Below are 18,029 nucleotides of genomic sequence, written 5' to 3'. Positions count from 1 at the left end.
AGATGTGAGGTCAAAGTGCTAATCCCAGACTATCACCTAAACTTTATGCAGTTGTGAAGATCTGAAATGATTTGTAGTCGGGTGCAAACTATCTGGATGTAACTTTACCTAAGGAGGCAAGGTGGTTATACCCAGAATGCTTAAAGATGACAAAATAATGAGCTCTCCACAAATGCTTAAGGAGTAGGGTTTTACGGGGCAATTTGAGATTGAAGTTTGAAGAAAACCTTTATTCAAAATAAAGGTGTTGAAGTTTGAAATTGAGCACTGTTGTTTCTTTTTGCATATTCCCTTGTATAGAAATAATACTTTTTAGTCAATTATCCCAAGTATATTGAGGTAACTGTTTGCATCAGCTTTTTAAGTATAGTTGTGAGTATATATTTAGTAGTGGGAACCCAATTGAAATACTTTTGACTAACCTGAGTACCATAAGTAACTGAGCAAAAAACATTTGCAGATTAAACAGAATATCAATTACAATACTGAGTAAATTCAGCAAATTAAACTTACAATATTAGTTCTGTAACTGATTACATTAAGTATATAAACTTATAACCTTAGTTCTGGGACTAAAAAAAAACTTTTCTGAACCTGATAAAATTAAGTTGAATGAAAGGAATTTGAGATCCTGTTAGTTGTTTTCACTTAATATATTTGTGTTTGTTATGCACTAAAAGCGAAGTATATTATACTTAAATGATCCGCCTTGTTGGATTTACTTAAAAGGCTGATGCAAATAGTTACCTACATTTTTTTTTAAGTAAAAGGGGCACAATATTTTTTACAGTGCACACCCCTCTTTGCTTACTGTAAAGGAAGGAAAGAAGGCCCGTGTTTAACAATGCATGATAATGTCATGTATAACACCCATTGCCGAGTATATTCTTTGTGTTAACAAGCACTTTCCTTAGGTCTTGTCTTATTCTGTTTACATAGAGTAAATTAGTTTAGAAGCATTGTGGTTTAAACATCTATGTTTACTTGTCTTTATGTCTGACTTGTCTTCACCCTGCATGTCTAAATCCCTTGGCTAAAGGGACTGCCTTATAAAGATAGGGTTGTGTTCATTAGGCACCAAATGGGAGAAACTGGGAGGGACTACCACGACTTGTCCAAAAATATATGTTGGCGACCCGCCCACTGCTGCTCTGGCCGTATCTGGAATAACAAACTGATATTATCATGAATCCCAACTCACCCAAGGTAGCCTCCGATCAGATGTTGGGTTCTTTATGCAAATTCTCCTTTTTGTTTTATTCGTGATATTATCTGCCATGTAATATTCATTAAATTACACCCTAATGGAACTAGCCTCTAACTTCTTCAGCCATTTATTTTTTCTTCATATTCTATACCGAACAAAAATATAAACACAACATGCAATCTCGTCACAGTATTTCTGTGCATTCAAATTGCCATAGATAAAATGCAACTGTGTTCGTTGTCCGTAGCTTATGCCTGCCCATACAATAAGCCCCAACGCCACCATGGGGCACTCCGTTCATGATGTTGACATCAGCAAACCGCTCGCCCACACAACGCCATACATGTGCTCTGCATCTCTAAAATGACGGAAGCGGCTTATTTTAGAGAAATTAACATTAAATTCTCTGGAAACAGCTCATGGGGGCATTCCTGCAGTCAGCATGCCAATTGCATTCTCCCTCAAAACTTGAGACATCTGTGGCATTGGGTTGTGTCACAAAACTGCACATTTTGGAGTGGCCTTTTGTCCCTAGCACAAAGTGCAACTGTGTAATGATCATGCAGTTTCATCAGCTTCTTGATATTGCACACCTGCCAGGTGGATGGATTATCTTGGCAAAGGAGAAATGCTCACTAACAGGGAAGTAAACTAATTTGTGAACAACATTTGAGAGAAATAAGGTTTTTGTGCTTATGGACAATTTCGGGGATCTTTTATTTCAGCTCATGAAACATGGGACCAACACATTACATGTTGCGTTTAAAGTTGTCAGTGTATATAGATTTATATCATCAGGGTGGTGTTCAGTACCTGAATTTGTCAAATCAGAACATATTTTCATTTTCCGTTCTTTCGGAACTGACCATGACGAACCCTGTCAGCCATGCCCATGTGCACACTCGGTTCTAATGTTCAAACAAGTATACTACTGCAATCCAAACAAGCTGCTAAGGAAGTTTCAACCAATTCATACACTGTCTTCAGAAATTATTCATACCCCTTGACTTACTCCACATTTTGTTGATGTTACAGCCAAAATTCAAAATGGATTAAATAGATTTTGTTCCTCACTCATCCACACACAATACCCCATAATGACAGTGAAAACATGTTTAGAAATGTTAACAAATTAATTTAAAATGAAATACATACATATCATTTAAATGCAGTTGAAGTCGGAAGTTTACATACACTTATAATGTTTACATACCCTACATTATTCATCTCATATGTATACGTATATACTGTACTCTACATCATCTACTGCATCCTTATGTAATTACATGTATCACTAGCCACTTTAACTATGCCACTTTGTTTACATACTCATCTCATATGTATATACTGTACTCGATACCATCTACTGTATCTTGCCTATGCTGCTCTGTACCATCACTCATTCATATATCTCTATGTACATATTCTTATCCCCTTACACTGTGCATAAGACAGTAGTTTTGGAATTGTTAGTTAGATTACTTGTTGGTTATTACTGCATTGTCGGAACTAGAAGCACAAGCATTTCGCTACACTCGCATTAACATCTGCTAACCATGTGTATGTGACAAATAAATTTGATTTGATTTGATTTTTTGACTTAGGTTGGAGTCAATGAAAACTTGTTTTTCAACCTTTCCACAAATTTCTTGTTAACAAACTATAGTTTTGGCAAGTCGGTCAGGACATCTACTTTGTGCATGACATAAGTAATTTTTCCAACAATTGTTAACAGACAGATTATTTCACTTAAAATTCACTGTATCATTATTCCAGTGGGTCAGAAGTTTACAAACACTAAGTTGACTGTGCCTTCAAACAGCTTGGAAAATTCCATAAAATGATGTCATGGCAACAGAAGCTTCTGATTCTAAAGCTTCTCATTTAAGTCAATTGGAGGTGTACCTGTGGATGTATTTCAAGGCCTACCTTCAAACTCAGTGCCTCTTTGCTTGACATCATGGGAAAAATCAAAAGAAATCAGCCAAGAGTATGCCACGAGTGTGCTGTTATGGTTCATCCCCATGAGAATGGTTCACCTCTACGAGTATGGTTCATCCCTGGGAGCAAATTCCAACTCCTTGAAGGTACCACGTTCATCTGTACAAACAATAGTAAGCAAGTATAAACACCATGGGACCACGCAGCCGTCATACCGCTCAGGAAGGAGACGCGTTCTGCCTCCTAGTGATGAACATACATTGGTGCGAAAAGTGCAAATCAATCCCAGAACAACAGCAAAGGACCTTGTGAAGATGCTGGAGGAAACAGGTACAAATGTATGTATATCCACAGTAAAACGAGTCCTATATCTACATAACCTGAAAGGCCGCTCAGCAAGGAAGAAGCCACTGCTCCAAAACCGCCATAAAAAAGCAAGACTACGGTTTGCAACTGCACATGGGGACAAAGATCGTACGTTTTGGAGAAATGTCCTCTGGTCTGATGAAACAAAAATATAACTGTTTGGTCATAATGACCATCGTTATGTTTGGAGGAGTGTGTGCGGTGTGTGCTGTTTCCTTTTTCCTTCATCTTGTTCAATTGTTGCCATGCACCTGCAAATAAGATTGCTCAGATGTGCGAGTGCCTTTTGAGTTATGTTTGAAGGAAAAAGGGGGAGGCTTGCAAGCCGAAGAACACCATCCCAACCGTGAAGCACAGGAGTGGCAGCATCATGTTGTGGGGGTGCTTTACTGCAGGAGGAACTGGGGCACTTCACAAAATAGATGGCATCATGAGGAAGGGAAAGTTATGTAGATATATTGAAGATCTCAAGACATCAATCAGGAAGTTAAAGCTTGGACACAAGTGGGTCTTCCAATTGGACAATGACCACAAGCATACTTCCAAAAATGTGGCAAAATGGCTTAAGGACAACAAAGTCAATGTATTGGAAGCCCTGACCTCAATCCTATAGAAAATTTGTGGGCAGAACTGAAAAAGCATGTGCAAGCAAGGAGGCCTAGAAACCTGACTCAGTTACACCAGCTCTGTCAGGAGGAATGGGCCAAAATTCACCCACCTCGTTGTGGGAAGCTTGTGGAAGGCTACCTGAAACTTTTGACCCAAGTTAAACAATTTAAAGGCAATGCTACCAAATACTAATTGAGTGTATTCTGAACCATTGTGAAAAACTGAGTATAAATGTATTTGGCTAAGGTGTATGTAAACTTACGACTTTCAACTGTATTATAATCCAAGGGGCAGGCAATAGAATGGTCGGGAACAGGCAAAATATCATAACGTCAGTCCAGGAGGTACAGGGTGGTAGGCAGGCTCTAGGTCAGGACAGGCAGAATGGTCAGGCAGGCGGGTTCAGAGTAGAGGCAGGAAAGGGTCAAAACCGGGAGAACTAGCAAAACAGACTTGACCAGACGAACTGGCAACAGACAAACAGGGAACACAGGAATAAGTACCCAGGGACTAATGAGGGAAACAGGTGACACCTGGAGGTGGTTGGAGACAATCACAAGAACAGGTGAAACAGATCAGGGCGTGACAGTACCACCTGGCGTCCTACCTGGACACATACCTTGCTTACCGGGGTGTCGACGGTGAAAATCGGCGATGAGGATGTCTTTAGCGGGAACCCAGCACCTCTCCTCCGGGCCATAACCCTCCCAGTCAACCAGGTACTGGAAACCCCTGCCCCGTGGTCGAACCCTCAGGATGCATCTCACCCTGTACACTGGCTGACAATCAATGACTTGGGGGGAGGGATGGGCCTTAATGGGCTTAATCCTGGACACATGAAAAGTAAGATGAACACAGAAGGTACGGGGCAACAGCAGGCGGACAGCAATGGGACTAAGGACTCTAGAAATGGGGAAAGAACCATTGAAACGGTGGGAAAGTTTGTGTGATTCCACCCGGAGGGGCAGGTCCCGAGTGTGCAACCATACCCTCTGACCGATATGATAGCGGGGAGCCGGAGTCCGGTGGTGACCCGCTTGTCGACGATACCTGGAGATGGTCTTGAGAAGAGCCGCCCGAGCTCTTTTCCAGGTACGCCGACAGCGGCGGACGAACATCTGGGCTGAAGGTTTGTTGACCTCAACTTCTTGCTCTGGGAATATCGAAAGCTGATACCCCATGAAGCATTCGAAGGGGGAGAGTCCGATGGCCAAGCAGGGGAGAGTGTTCCTGGCATATTCCACCCAGACCAGTTGCTGACTCCAGGTGGTGGGGTTCCTAGCAATGAGACACCGGAGTGCCGTCTCCATGTCTTCATTGGCTCACTCCGACTGGCCGTTGGATTGGTGATGAAACCCGGATGACAGGCTGGCCGACGACCTGGTAAGGGTCCAGAATCGGGACGAAAACTGAGAACCCCGATCCGAGACAATGTCGATCGGAGTCCATGGATTCAGAAGACGTGCTGCACCATGAGTTGGCCGTCTCCTTGGCTGAAGGTAACTTAGGAAGAGGGATGAAATGGGTGTCAGGATGGTGGTGTTGCCATCTGACAGAGGAAGCCTAGTGACAAAGTCTGTTTTCAAGTTTTGCCATAGATCTTCAAGCAGATTTAAGTCTTAACTGTAACTATGCCACTCAGGAACATTCACATTCATTCTTGGTAAGCAACTCCAGTGTAGATTTGGCCTTATGTTTTAGGTTACTGTCCTGCTGAAAGGTGAATTCATCTCCCAGTGTCTGGGATTTTGCCATTTAATTTATTTTTTATCCTGAACAACTCCCCAGTCCTTAACGATGACAAGCATACCCATAACATGATGCAGCCATGAAAATATGGAGAGTGGTACCCAGTAATGTGTTGGATTTGCACCAAACATAACACTTAATCTTCAGGATAAAAAGTGAATTGCTTTGCCACATTTTTTGCAGTATTACTTAAAAAAACATAATTCCACTTCGACATTATGGGGTATTGTGTGTAGGCCAGTGACACAAGAGCTCAATTTAATCTATTTTAAATTCAGGCTTTAACACAACAATAGGTGGAAAAAGTAAAGGGGTGTGAATACTTTCTGAATGCACTGTACACCTACAGTAACATAAACAAATGTTTTTTCTCTTAGAATTCTAATTATACCTTAGACCTTCATAAGCACAACCAAATTATAATTTTTGCGATATATAAAATGTACTAATAACACTGTTTGAATCTTGCAGTCAGAATGACTGCTCATTACCTTGAAGGGGAGTCCAGCGAGGCCTAGAAGTTCTAGTGTTACTCTATGGAATGGGTGTCCCTAAACCGGGACGGTTGTTGCTAACGTGCGCTACTGTGACTAAAATGACGTTTTATACAACAGCCAACTTTCCGGGACATTGACATGTCTTATATGGGCAGAAAGTTTAAATTCTTGTTAATCTAGCTGCAGTGTCCAATTAACAGTAGCTATTGTAGTGAACAAATACCATGCTATTGTTTGAGGAGAGTGCACAACAACAGCAAAACTTTTATCACAGCAACTGTTTTATACATTCACCTCTGAAGGTAAATAATGTACTTACATTCATTAACCTTGCTCAGATTTGTCATCCTGGGGGTCCTAGAGATAAAATGTAGCATAGTTTTGTTTAATCAAATCCATTTTTATGTTCAAATGTAGGAACTGGGGTCTACAGTTTGACCCCACTGCTGTCTCTGGCTCCACACCCACCCCACTCGGCCATCTACATGTGTGAAAGTTAGTGTATAATGTCATGTATGACATTCCTGGGAGTGTGTAAACTTACATTTGTTATTACCTTAGCATTTGTGTATGTTCTCTAGTTATGTACTTGAAAATGTATCAATTGACCAATTCAGCACATTTGGGCAAACTTTGGCAGACTTGATACAAAATATTGTGCAGTAATGTAATTCTTTACGGAATCAGTCAGAAACTTTGCACATACACTGCTGCCATCTGGTGGCCAAAAATCTAAATTACACCTATACTCCTATTTGAAAGTATGGCTTTTCTCTTGCATTTCAAAGATGAAAACATGATTATAAATGCATGTTTTTTTGTTTGTATTATCTTTTACCAGATCTAATGTGTAATATTCTCCTACATTAATTTCACATTTCCACAAACTTCAAAGTTTGTACCAAGAATATGCATATCTTTGATTCAGGTCCGGAGCTACAGGCAGTTAGATTTGGGTATGTAATTTTAGGTTAAGAGGTTTTAAACCAAAAAGGCATCTTGAGTCATCATCACCATTATTTTTTCTTTGTCAATTTCATTATAAGACAATCACCAACATACAGTATGTATCAGGGTTTCCATTTGGAAACTGTGGCACCAGACATTTGACTGGCAGCATTTTAATTTACCGGACATTTGAGAAATTACAGGACCCATATGCACTGGGTGCGTAACCTGATTAGGGTGTCCAGCTAAGGTGCTCAGAATGACAGAAATCTAATTTAGATTATGGTAATTTAAAAGAACATGCAAGTAGAGGATTCAACGATGTGTGTCCTTCTTACCGAATTCCGATGCACACTGTGATGGAGCAGTCCATCACCAGCCGGGGACAGCAGTTGGTAAGATAACACACCCACACACACATACTAATTTCCCCCTCCTTGCTCCATTTTCAGCTACGTTAGCAATGTGGGTATACACACAAGTTAACCTAGCTATCTCAGTTCATACATTACACACATTCTTACCTCCTTTCAGTAACAGCGGCATCTTGAGGACAGCCGATCTTCATATGGGGGGGATTAACATAGACAACCACATACTCTACCTTGGGTCGGAAGCAGATAGCAGAACGTTAGTGGTGCTGTCTAAGTGTAAAGCACTTGTTCTAAACCTTGCACATCTAGGGCAACATCTAGGGCATCTAGGGCAGCATAAGAACTACCTCAGGCTAGGCCCCCGTTTCATTTGGCCCTCCATGTATACTGATGTGCAAACATACTGCAAAAAATGCCCCACATGCAAGAAAACCAGTGCTGTCCGTAGATCTGACCAGGCTCCTCTCTTTCCACTGCCAGTGATCTCTACCCCATTCAAGAGAATTGAAATGGATATTGTTGGACCCTTGGAGAAGAGTAGTGCAGGTAACGAGGTCATACTGGTGATATGTGAATATGCCACCCGGTTCCCTAAAGTCTTCCCACTCCATTCCATAACCACTCCAAAAATAAGCAGTGCTCTTGTTCAGTTCTTCTGTCATGTAGGAATACCAGATGAAATCCTGACAGACCAAAGGACAAACTTCACCTCCCGACTGAGGGTTCAACTCCACCAACAGCTGGGCATCAAGGGCTTGAGGACCACTCCCTACCATCCCCAAACAGATGGGCTCGTAGAGCGGTTCAATCAAATGCTCGAGAACATGCTGAGGAAGTTTGTGGCTGACACTGGCAAAGACTGGGATAAGTGGTTAAGTGGTTACACTTACAGCTTTTTGCTTACAGGGAGGTGCCTCAGGAATCGACGGGTTCCTTGAAATTCAAAGTAATCTATTTGTGGCCAGTACAGGGACCACTGGACCTGCTAACGAAGTCCTGGGAGGGTCCACAACCCTGACATTCCTGTCTTGCAGGAAATCCTGCACAGAACAGGCAGTATGGCTGGTGGCATTGTCATGCTGGAGGGTCATGTCAGGATGAGCCAGCAGGAAGTGCACCACATGAGGGAGGAGGATGTCATCCCTGTAATGTACAGTGTTGAGATTGCCTTCAATGACAACAAACTCAGTCCGATGATGCTGTGACACACCACCCCAGACCATAACGGACCCTCCACCTCCAAATCGATCCTGCTCCAGAGTACAGGCCCCGGTGTTCCTTCAACAATAAATGTGAATCCGACCATCACCCCCAGTCCTGTCTGGTCCAGCGACAGTAGGTTTGTGCCCATAGGTGACGTTGTTGCCGATGATGTCTGGTGAGGACCTGCCTTGATTGTTCAGATGTACCGATCCTGTGCAGGTGTTGTTACATGTGGTCTGCCACTGCGAGGATGAGCCAGTTGTCTATCCTGTCTCCCTGTAGCGCTGTCTTAGGTGTCTCACAGTACGGACATTGCAATTTATTGCCCTGGACACATCTGCAGTCCTCATGCCTCCTTGCAGCCTGCTTAAGGAACGTTCACGCAGATGAGCAGGCACCCTGGGCATCTTTCTTTAGGTGTTTTTCAGAGTCAGTAGAAAGGCCTCCTATAGTGACCTAAGTTTGCATAACTGTGACCTTAATTGCCTACCGTCTTGTAAGCTGTTAGTGTCTTAACGACCGTTCCACAGGTGCATGTTCATTAATTGTTTATGGTTCATTGAACAAGCATGGGAAACAGTGTTTAAACCCTTTACAATGAAGATCTGTGAAGTTATTTGGATTTTTATGAATTATCTTTGAAAGACAGGGTCCTGAAAAAGGGATGTTTCTTTTTTGTCTGAGTTTAGTTAACCCACTGTTTCCCGGGCCCTGAAGACGTGGATGTCAATTCTCTGATTCAGAGGGGTTGGGTTAAATGCAGAAGACACGTTTCAGTTGAAGGCATTCAGTTCTACAACTGATTAGGGCTGTTTCAAACTCAAAGTAGACAGCCGTCGATTTTTTCTTTTAATGAGTTGTGATTATGGTTCATTGTTTAGCTAGCAAGCTACATGTCTAAACAAAAAACTCCACTATGCAAGTAACCACTTCAGTAGAATGTTCATGATGTCACTGCAACAACTGTCAATAGACGTAGCTGGTAAATTCGCTATGGCTATCTACTCCGATTTCAGAGCACTTTAGTCTTAGTGTGCCAGAGAGCAAAATAACTGACGAATTTACGAACGCTTCAACAGCCATTGAATATGGCCGGTGTCAGTAAATGTTGGCACAAAAACATAATTCAATTGTTGCCAGTAGCACCCACCTCTCCCAAGTTTCCGTTCACGTGGCTCCCAGCTGCTGACCGGGAGTTCCAGGATCTCAAACACTGTTTCACCACAACTCCCATCTTGGTTCATCCTGACCTGCCCCACCAGTTTGTGGTGGAGGCCGATGCTTTGGATGTCGGAGTGGGGGCTGTCCTGGCACAACATTCTTCCCTGGACCTCAAGTTACATCCCTGCACCTTCTTCTCCCATAGCCACGGAGAGGAACTATGATGTGGAGAATCGTGAGCTTCTTGCAGTGAAGATGGCATTGGAAGAGTGGAGGCACTGCCTGGAGGGGGCGGAATATCTGTTTATTGTGTGAACAGACCACAAGAACCTGGAATATCTCTGCACCACCAAGCGTCTCTATTCCAGGCAAGCTAGGTTGGCCCTGCTTTTCACCCGTTTCAACTTCTCCCTCTCATACCGACTGGGATCCAAGAATGTCAAGCCGGATGCGCCATCACACCGCTACACCCCCAGAACCCAAGACCATCCTTCCCACCTCGTACCTGGCGATGGCACTCAGCTGGGGAATAGGGAAGCAGATTCATAAGGTGCAGAGTTCAGCCGAACCCTCGGGGTAGGGTACCCAGAAAACCGGATGTTTGTTCCTGACGCTGTCCGCTCCTCGGTCCTGGAGTAGGCCCACTCCTCCAAGCTTGCCTGCCACCCAGGCTCCCGTTGGACCCTGACCTTTGTGCAACAACGCTTTTGGTGGCCTACTGTGGTTCCTGACGTCTCTGCGTCCGTCGCAGCATGCACAATCTGTGCGCAAGCTCCGACAGTGAAGAGGCGACTCCGGGATGCTGGCCTTCTAGGCAGAGTTCCTCTGTCCAGTGTCTATGCTCTTTTGCCCATCTTAATCTTTTATTTTTATTGACCAGTCTGAGACATGGCTTTTTCTTTGCAACTCTGCCTAGAAGGCCAGCATCCTGGAGTCGCCTCTTCACTGTTGACATTGAAACTGGTGTTTTGCGGGTACTTCTTAATGAAGCTATCAGCTGAGGACTTCGAGGCATCTGTTTCTGAAACTAGACACTCTAATGTAATAGTCATCTTGCTCAGTTGTGCACCGGGGCCTCCCACTCCTCTTTCTATTCTGGATTGAGCCAGTTTGAGCTGTTCTGTGAAGGGAGTAGCACACAGCGTTGTACGAGATCTTCAGTTTCTTGGCAATTTCTCACATGGAATAGCCTTCATACTCAGAACAAGAATAGACTGATGAGTTTCAGAAGAAAGTTATTTGTTTCTGGCCATTTTGAGCCTGTAATCGAACCCATAAATGCTGATGTTCCAAATACTCAACTAGTCTAAAGAAGGCCAGTTTTATTGCTTCTTTAATCAGAACAACAGTTTTCAGCTGTGCTAACATAATTACAAAAGGGTTTTCTAATGATCAATTAGCCTTTTGAAATTATTAACTTGGATTAGCTAACACAACATGCCATTGGAACACAGGAGTGATGGTTGCTGATAATGGGCCTATGTAGATATTCCATTAAAAAAATCTGCCGGTTAGTCATTTACAACATTAACAATGTCTACACTGTACGTATTCCTATCAATTTGATGTTAAGGACAAAAAATGTGCTTTTCTTTCAAAAACAAGGACATTTCTAAGTGACCCCAAACTTTTGATCGGTAGTGTATATACTAAAAAGATTTTATACATTAGGCAACATGTTGGTACCAACTTTCATTCAGAAATGATGACATATTAACAATAAAAAATGTTGCTCCGGTAGGCAACAAAAAAAAACACTACAACACTGGTCATAATAAATGAAAAGCAATTGCCATGTGTGGTCAACTGATAATTCCAGCACAGTTTTGATTGGGACAGCGTCATTGTGCTGCTTTCAAAAAAGCATGGAAACGTGTCTTGATAAATCAACCATTGTCAGATTTTTGTTTTCACTGAATCTCCGTTTGGATATTTGATTACAATTAGTTTGGAAAATGTTTGCTAAATTGAGGTGAGTGCTTATGATCATTATAGCAATTGAAAGGAATGCATTTCTTCTTCACACACTCACACACACATTAGGCCTATAGACTACCTGATGAGCTACCCTGAAATGTCCAATACCTTTCTGATGCATTTCAGTCACTTAGCCTACTGAAGCAAATACACATTTTAGACTAAGTCATTTGACATCTTTCTTATTGGTTAAAAAGGTCATCAAGCCTACATTGTTTCAATAACAATATAGCTGAACCCACTATTGGCTTCATTGATTTGCTTAATGTATTTCCTTGTAATTGCAGGCTAGGCTACTTGCTGATAGATTATTTTAAATAGTATTGTAACAGTAGGCCTACCTCCACAATAACCTCATATGGGGTTACTGACCACAATCCATTGATCTAATAATAAGAAGTGTTGATTGTTTGGCCTTGGGGAGAGCACAGTGCATGGAAGAAAACATAGACTAAGTTAGCCGTAGTTGGCTAGCTAGCAAGCAAGGGATAAGAACATTGGTAGCCAGTATGGCAATGGAAAATTTAGAATGAATGACTGGGTCGCGTCTATAGATACAGAACAAAAAGTCTGAACGACTGGGTCGCGTCTCTAGCAATGGAACCGATAGAATGAATGACCAGCTGGATTGGGTAGCAACCCTAGATTTGTCTCAGGACTATATCTTGTGGAAGGATGAAATATTATGAATAAATTAATCAAAATTTAAAAAAATATGAAAACATGTCAATCATTATTTGAATGTTGGTAACCCATTGCATAAAAGTGATAATGCCCTTGAAGCCGGTGTTAGGAGGATATATTGGCACGGCATCGTTTCTGGCCTAACAACACCCGTGCCAATATATCCTCCAAACACCGGCTTCTAGGGCATTATCACTTTTATGCAATGGGTTACCAACATTCAAATAATGATTGATATATTTTCATAAAAAATGTTATTTTGATTCTTGCATTCTATCCATGCTGGCTTTTCCGGGCTACCAGAGACATGAAACAGATTGGTGACAGCCTGTATGCCCTTCCACCTATCTATTAATGTGCCATTTGCCTAAATGGATAATGGAAACACTTCAATCACTTCACTTTTATTCAACACTCATTTGTTTTTTGAGGTATGACATCATTACGTCCAGCTGTTTTTATCGACACAAGACACACAGTTCAATGGAAACGCACCGTAGCAGGCAATTGTCCCCACTGGGCATACAATGGTTGAATCAACGTTATTTCCAACGTGGCTGACTTTCCCTTTATAAAAATAGATGTTCAATTTACGTCTGTGCCCAGTTTTATTCTATTTTCTATGCAAACTTTCTAAATGTTGTCAAAAAATTACTGGACAAGTTAATGGAAACATAGCTAATGTTAAGCTTTGGATGGGTTCTTGCTGCAATGATAACTGGATCATCTTAGACACATTAGCATTTCATTTCTGTGGTGTGGACAGATCAATAAGTATGCCTCCTGCATCTCTGTCATTGAGAAGCCACTTATTTTCATCATCTAGAAACATTGTCTGCGTCCTAATTCTCTATCCTTCACCCAAAGTGTGCACACTTCCCACACAGATTTTAAAGCATTAGTTTGGTATAAGCATTGGCTGGAGGGAGTTTCCACCATTGTTAAATCCCTGGCGGGAAGTGTGCTTAGGGATAAGGGTGGAAAATAGGGATGCTACCCCTAACTATTTCATGCATCACATGTTGATCAGCTTTGAACAATAGTCTACTATACTACTACTGTTTAATCTCCCATCAACCTTCAGTTGCAGAATGACAACACTTAAGAGTGTGAAAGATAAATTACCCCTAAATAAACAAATGACATGAATTAGGATACAGAGGGAGAATATACAGTACCATTTATTTCTTATCTTTCCATATCTCTGGATAGAGATTACATTTAAAGGTGCCATTTGTAGAGAGCACTAGGAATTGTTTCCCCACACTTGAAAGGCAAATATTTCCAAACCATTAAATTGTCTTAGAGATCAGTGAAAGAGGTAAGGGCATGGTTAAGTGTGAAGACAGAAGTGCTTTTCTACAAGACCGAGGATATTCGTTTTGTTGATGTGACAACAGGTTCTCGACTTGGGAAAACAAAAAGAGTTAGTTCTGCAAAATAGAATGTCACAAAAAATAGGTATGATGATGGAGCATTGATTGTTTGTATTGAGAAGTAGCCTGCAGTATCCATGCAGTGAATGATATTAAATAAAGGCTGCTTCGGTGGTTGACAATTTTAGCATTTTGAGGAAGCAATATTATGAAGACCATGACTCAATATATCACTGGGGTATTCGTGCTCTCTATACAGGGCTAATATGAAACAGTATCCATTGTATGTACTATGCTGGGGCTGAAAAACAACATGAAATGTTGTGTCAAACAAGACAGACAGACTTTAGAAACTAAACTGTGTCCGCCACTAAGACATGAATACCAGGAGGTGAATACCGGTCATCAATATGCTGTACTATGTATTACTAAGAGAGACTGTAAAGTACGGTATTGTATGATTAGGATGCCTTAACCCACTTGCAATGCATGAGTAAACCATACCTTGAGTATGAACAGTGCATTTATATCGCCATCTTGTGGCGTCAGATGAGACTGCATCCCTCTGCATCCTCCAGCAATGAGCCTGAAAATCGAAGTTCTGTATAAAACGAGGACCACATTTAGGCCATGAAACTACTTTTATAAACAGTCCTCACATATTGCATTATATGTGTAAATGTACATAGTAAAATACACTAAAGTGTTTCTGTGTGTTATCATACTCCACATCTACAGCAGTCACTGTGAGTTGGCAAGGATTATTGTATCGGGAAGTTAGGCTACATTATCCAGAAGAGATCGCTTTCAAACCAGATGCGCAGTTCCTCATAGCATTTACAATACTTACGACTACAATCATTCACTGTAACATGCAATCAAATTCTAAAATATCAAATTTACAGAGGTATTCACACCCTGAGTAAATACATGTTTGAATCACCATTGACAGCTATTAAAGCTGTAAGTCTTTCTGGGTACGTCTCTAAGAGCTTTGTACACTTGGATTGTAGAATACTTTTATTTTATCTTTAACATTCGTCAAGCTCTGTCAAAGTGGTTGTTGATCATTGCTAGACAGCCATTTTCAAGTCTTGCCATAGATTTTCAAGACGATTTAAGCCAAAACTGTAACTAGGACACATAGGAACATTCAATGTCATCTTGGTAAGAAAATCTTGCCGATAACACGATGTAACCATGACCATGCTTGAAAATATGAAGAGTGGTACTCAGTGATGTGTTGTGTTGGGTTTGCCCCAAACATAACACTTTGTATTCAGGACATAAAGTTCATTTCTTTGCCACATTTTGTGCAGTTTTACTTTGGTGCCTTGTTGCAAACAGAATGCATGTTTTGGAACATTTTTATTCTTTACAGGTTTCCTACATTTCACTCTGTCATTTAGGTTAGTATTGTGGAGTAACTACAATATTGTTGATCCATCCTCAGTTTTCTCCTATCACAGCCACTGTTTTAAAGTCACTATTGGCCACATGGTGAAATACCTGAGCGGTTTCCTTCCTCTCCGGTAACTAGGTTAGGAAGGATGCCTGTATCTTCATAGTGACTGGATGTATTGATACACCATCCAAAGTTTAATTAAGAACTTCATAATGCTCAAAGGGATATTCAATGTCTGCTTTTATTTTACCCATCTACCAATAGGTGCCCTTCTTTGCAAGGCATTGGATAATCTCCCTGGTCTTTGTGGTTGAATTTGTGTTTGAAATGTACTGCTCGACTGAGGGACCTTAAAGATAATTGTACTGTATATGTGGGGTACAGAGATGAGGTAGTCATTCAGAAATCATGTTAAACACTATTACCGCACACAGTGAGTCCATGCAACTTATCATGTGACTTGTTAAGCAAATTGTTTCTCCTGAACTTATTTAGGCTTGCCAGGGGTTGAATACTTATTGACTCAAGACATTTCAGCTTTTCATTTTTAATTAATTTGTAAACATTTCTAAAAACATAATTCCACTTTGACATTATTTGATATTGTGTGTAGGCCAGTGACACAAAATCTCAATTTTAACACAACAAAATGTGTAAAAAGTGTATGGGTGTGAATACCTTATGAAGGCACTGTAGCAGTCAGGGTCTTCACAAGTCTCTAAAAACCAATGAAACATGGTCAATATTGAAGAGTAGTAACCCATGGGACTATAATTATGAAGTCAGAAATTGTCATTGTTTTACACTGCACAAACCCCATTGCACTTGTAGTGGTACTGCCTAAGATAGTCCCTGAGCTGATGAGGCAGTGGAAGGATCTTGATGCCCTGGTATGTAGTGGAGCTACAGATCACTGCGCGACACAGGTGCTGCAGGGTGAATGGGAAAGTCCGGGCCAGAGGGCGGGACAGGAGGGGCTCGAAGAAGAGGCATGTGGCTGGGTCGCTGTAGTGCCGGAGCAGGCCCGTCACACTCGGGTCCCGGTACATGCACGGATCGCGGCCATCGAAGCTGAAGCGCTTGCCGTTCTGCTCGATACGCGCATGGAGGGAGCGGCTATAGCGGCGGAAGCTGACGGAGAAGAGGAACTTGTCCTGGGCTGAGTCACGGAGGAGGAAGGTGCCCTCGGGCTGGCCTTCCAGGAGCTCCTCTGCCTGGAAGCGGTCCAGAACGCCCCAGTAACACGGGCTGTTGTTGATCTGCAGGAGGTCAGGGACTAGGATGTAATCTGTATGGCTGCCACCAAAGGCTGCTCTGCCATGCGGAAGGGAGAGGTCCCAGTCCTCAAAGCTCAGGGGCCTACTCAAGCAGATGCCCTCCCATGAAAGAGGTGTCGAAGGCGGGGATGTGGAAGTGGACAGGACTGGTTCTTTGCCAGCAGCCTGTGCAGCCTTGGCGGCTTGGGCAACCTCTAGGCCCACAATGGCGCTGGGGTGGGTGGCATGCTTCTTGATGAGGTGCCAGCAGTGGGCCAGCTCTGACTTGGACGAGAAGGAGCACTTGTCCTGCATGAGCTCCGTGACATGGATCGGACGCTTGGACCAGAGGAGCACAGAAAAGGCCCCCCGGTAGGCCCCCGTTGGGCAGCCGTGGTGGTGGTGGCGATGGTCAGTGCGGAGAGGGAAACACTGACCCACTGCATCCTGGAACTTCTGCCGGAGAGAGCGCCTAGAAAGGGCTTTCCGACAGGGGACATCTATGTCGACTTCCCCCATTACGGTACAGCTACACTTCCTCTCTCTCCGTCTCCGCGGACATGAGGTGGAACGCGCTCCTTGCTCCTCCATCGGCCCTTCCCCCTCCGGACCCCAAAGGCCCGGATCGTTTCGAGAACTCCGGGAGCGTTTCTTGCAGCTCCACACGTAGCCGTCGGCACTCCAGCTGCGGATGCCGCATTTGGGACAGATGTCCGAACTTCGGGATTTCTTCTCAGACATGGCCTTCCCTCTTCTTCATACAGCTCTGTGCTACATTAATAGACAGAGATAACCAAGTCAATATGTGGATAAAGTAACATTCACTTATGAAACAATGGGATGGTTATCAACAAAAGCTTGGAAATCCAATTTCAAACAGTACAGGTAGAAAGTTTATTATGTTAGATTAGATATTCCTCTAAAGTTTAGAGAGGATCTCATGTCAAATGTTGTTGAAGTGTTGTGGTTGCAGGTTCACCTGCCTCATCTAAAGCCTCTTCTTTTGGAGTGCTGTTATAGGCCACCAAGTGCTAACAAGTCCGTGTTTGGATAATATGTGTGCAATGCTTGATAAGGTGTCTGATGGTAACAGAAAGGTCTATTTTCTGGGTGACCTGAAGATTGACTGGTTAACAACTAGCTTTCCTCTCAAGAGGTAGCTTCTAACTGTGACTAATGCCTGTAATATCACCCAGGCTATCACTCAACCTACTAGAGTGCATACCAATAGTGTTCTATCTGTGACATCCACTTGTATCGATCAAATATTCACAAA

At 42.4% G+C, this 18,029-nt stretch overlaps 1 protein-coding gene across 1 annotated transcript; it reads right to left on the bottom strand.

Moving 5' to 3' along the window:
* Positions 1–16,297: 16,297 nt before the first annotated feature.
* LOC112257113 (suppressor of cytokine signaling 4-like) lies at positions 16,298–17,494 on the bottom strand. The gene has a single exon (XM_024430677.1). The coding sequence runs from the start codon at positions 17,492–17,494 to the stop codon at positions 16,298–16,300; it is 1,197 nt and encodes a 398-aa protein (XP_024286445.1).
* Positions 17,495–18,029: the final 535 nt, after the last annotated feature.

Source organism: Oncorhynchus tshawytscha, linkage group LG08 (genome assembly GCF_018296145.1).
Source record: "Oncorhynchus tshawytscha isolate Ot180627B linkage group LG08, Otsh_v2.0, whole genome shotgun sequence".
Classification (NCBI taxonomy): domain Eukaryota; kingdom Metazoa; phylum Chordata; class Actinopteri; order Salmoniformes; family Salmonidae; genus Oncorhynchus; species Oncorhynchus tshawytscha.
This window is presented reverse-complemented; position numbering and strand designations above follow the sequence as displayed.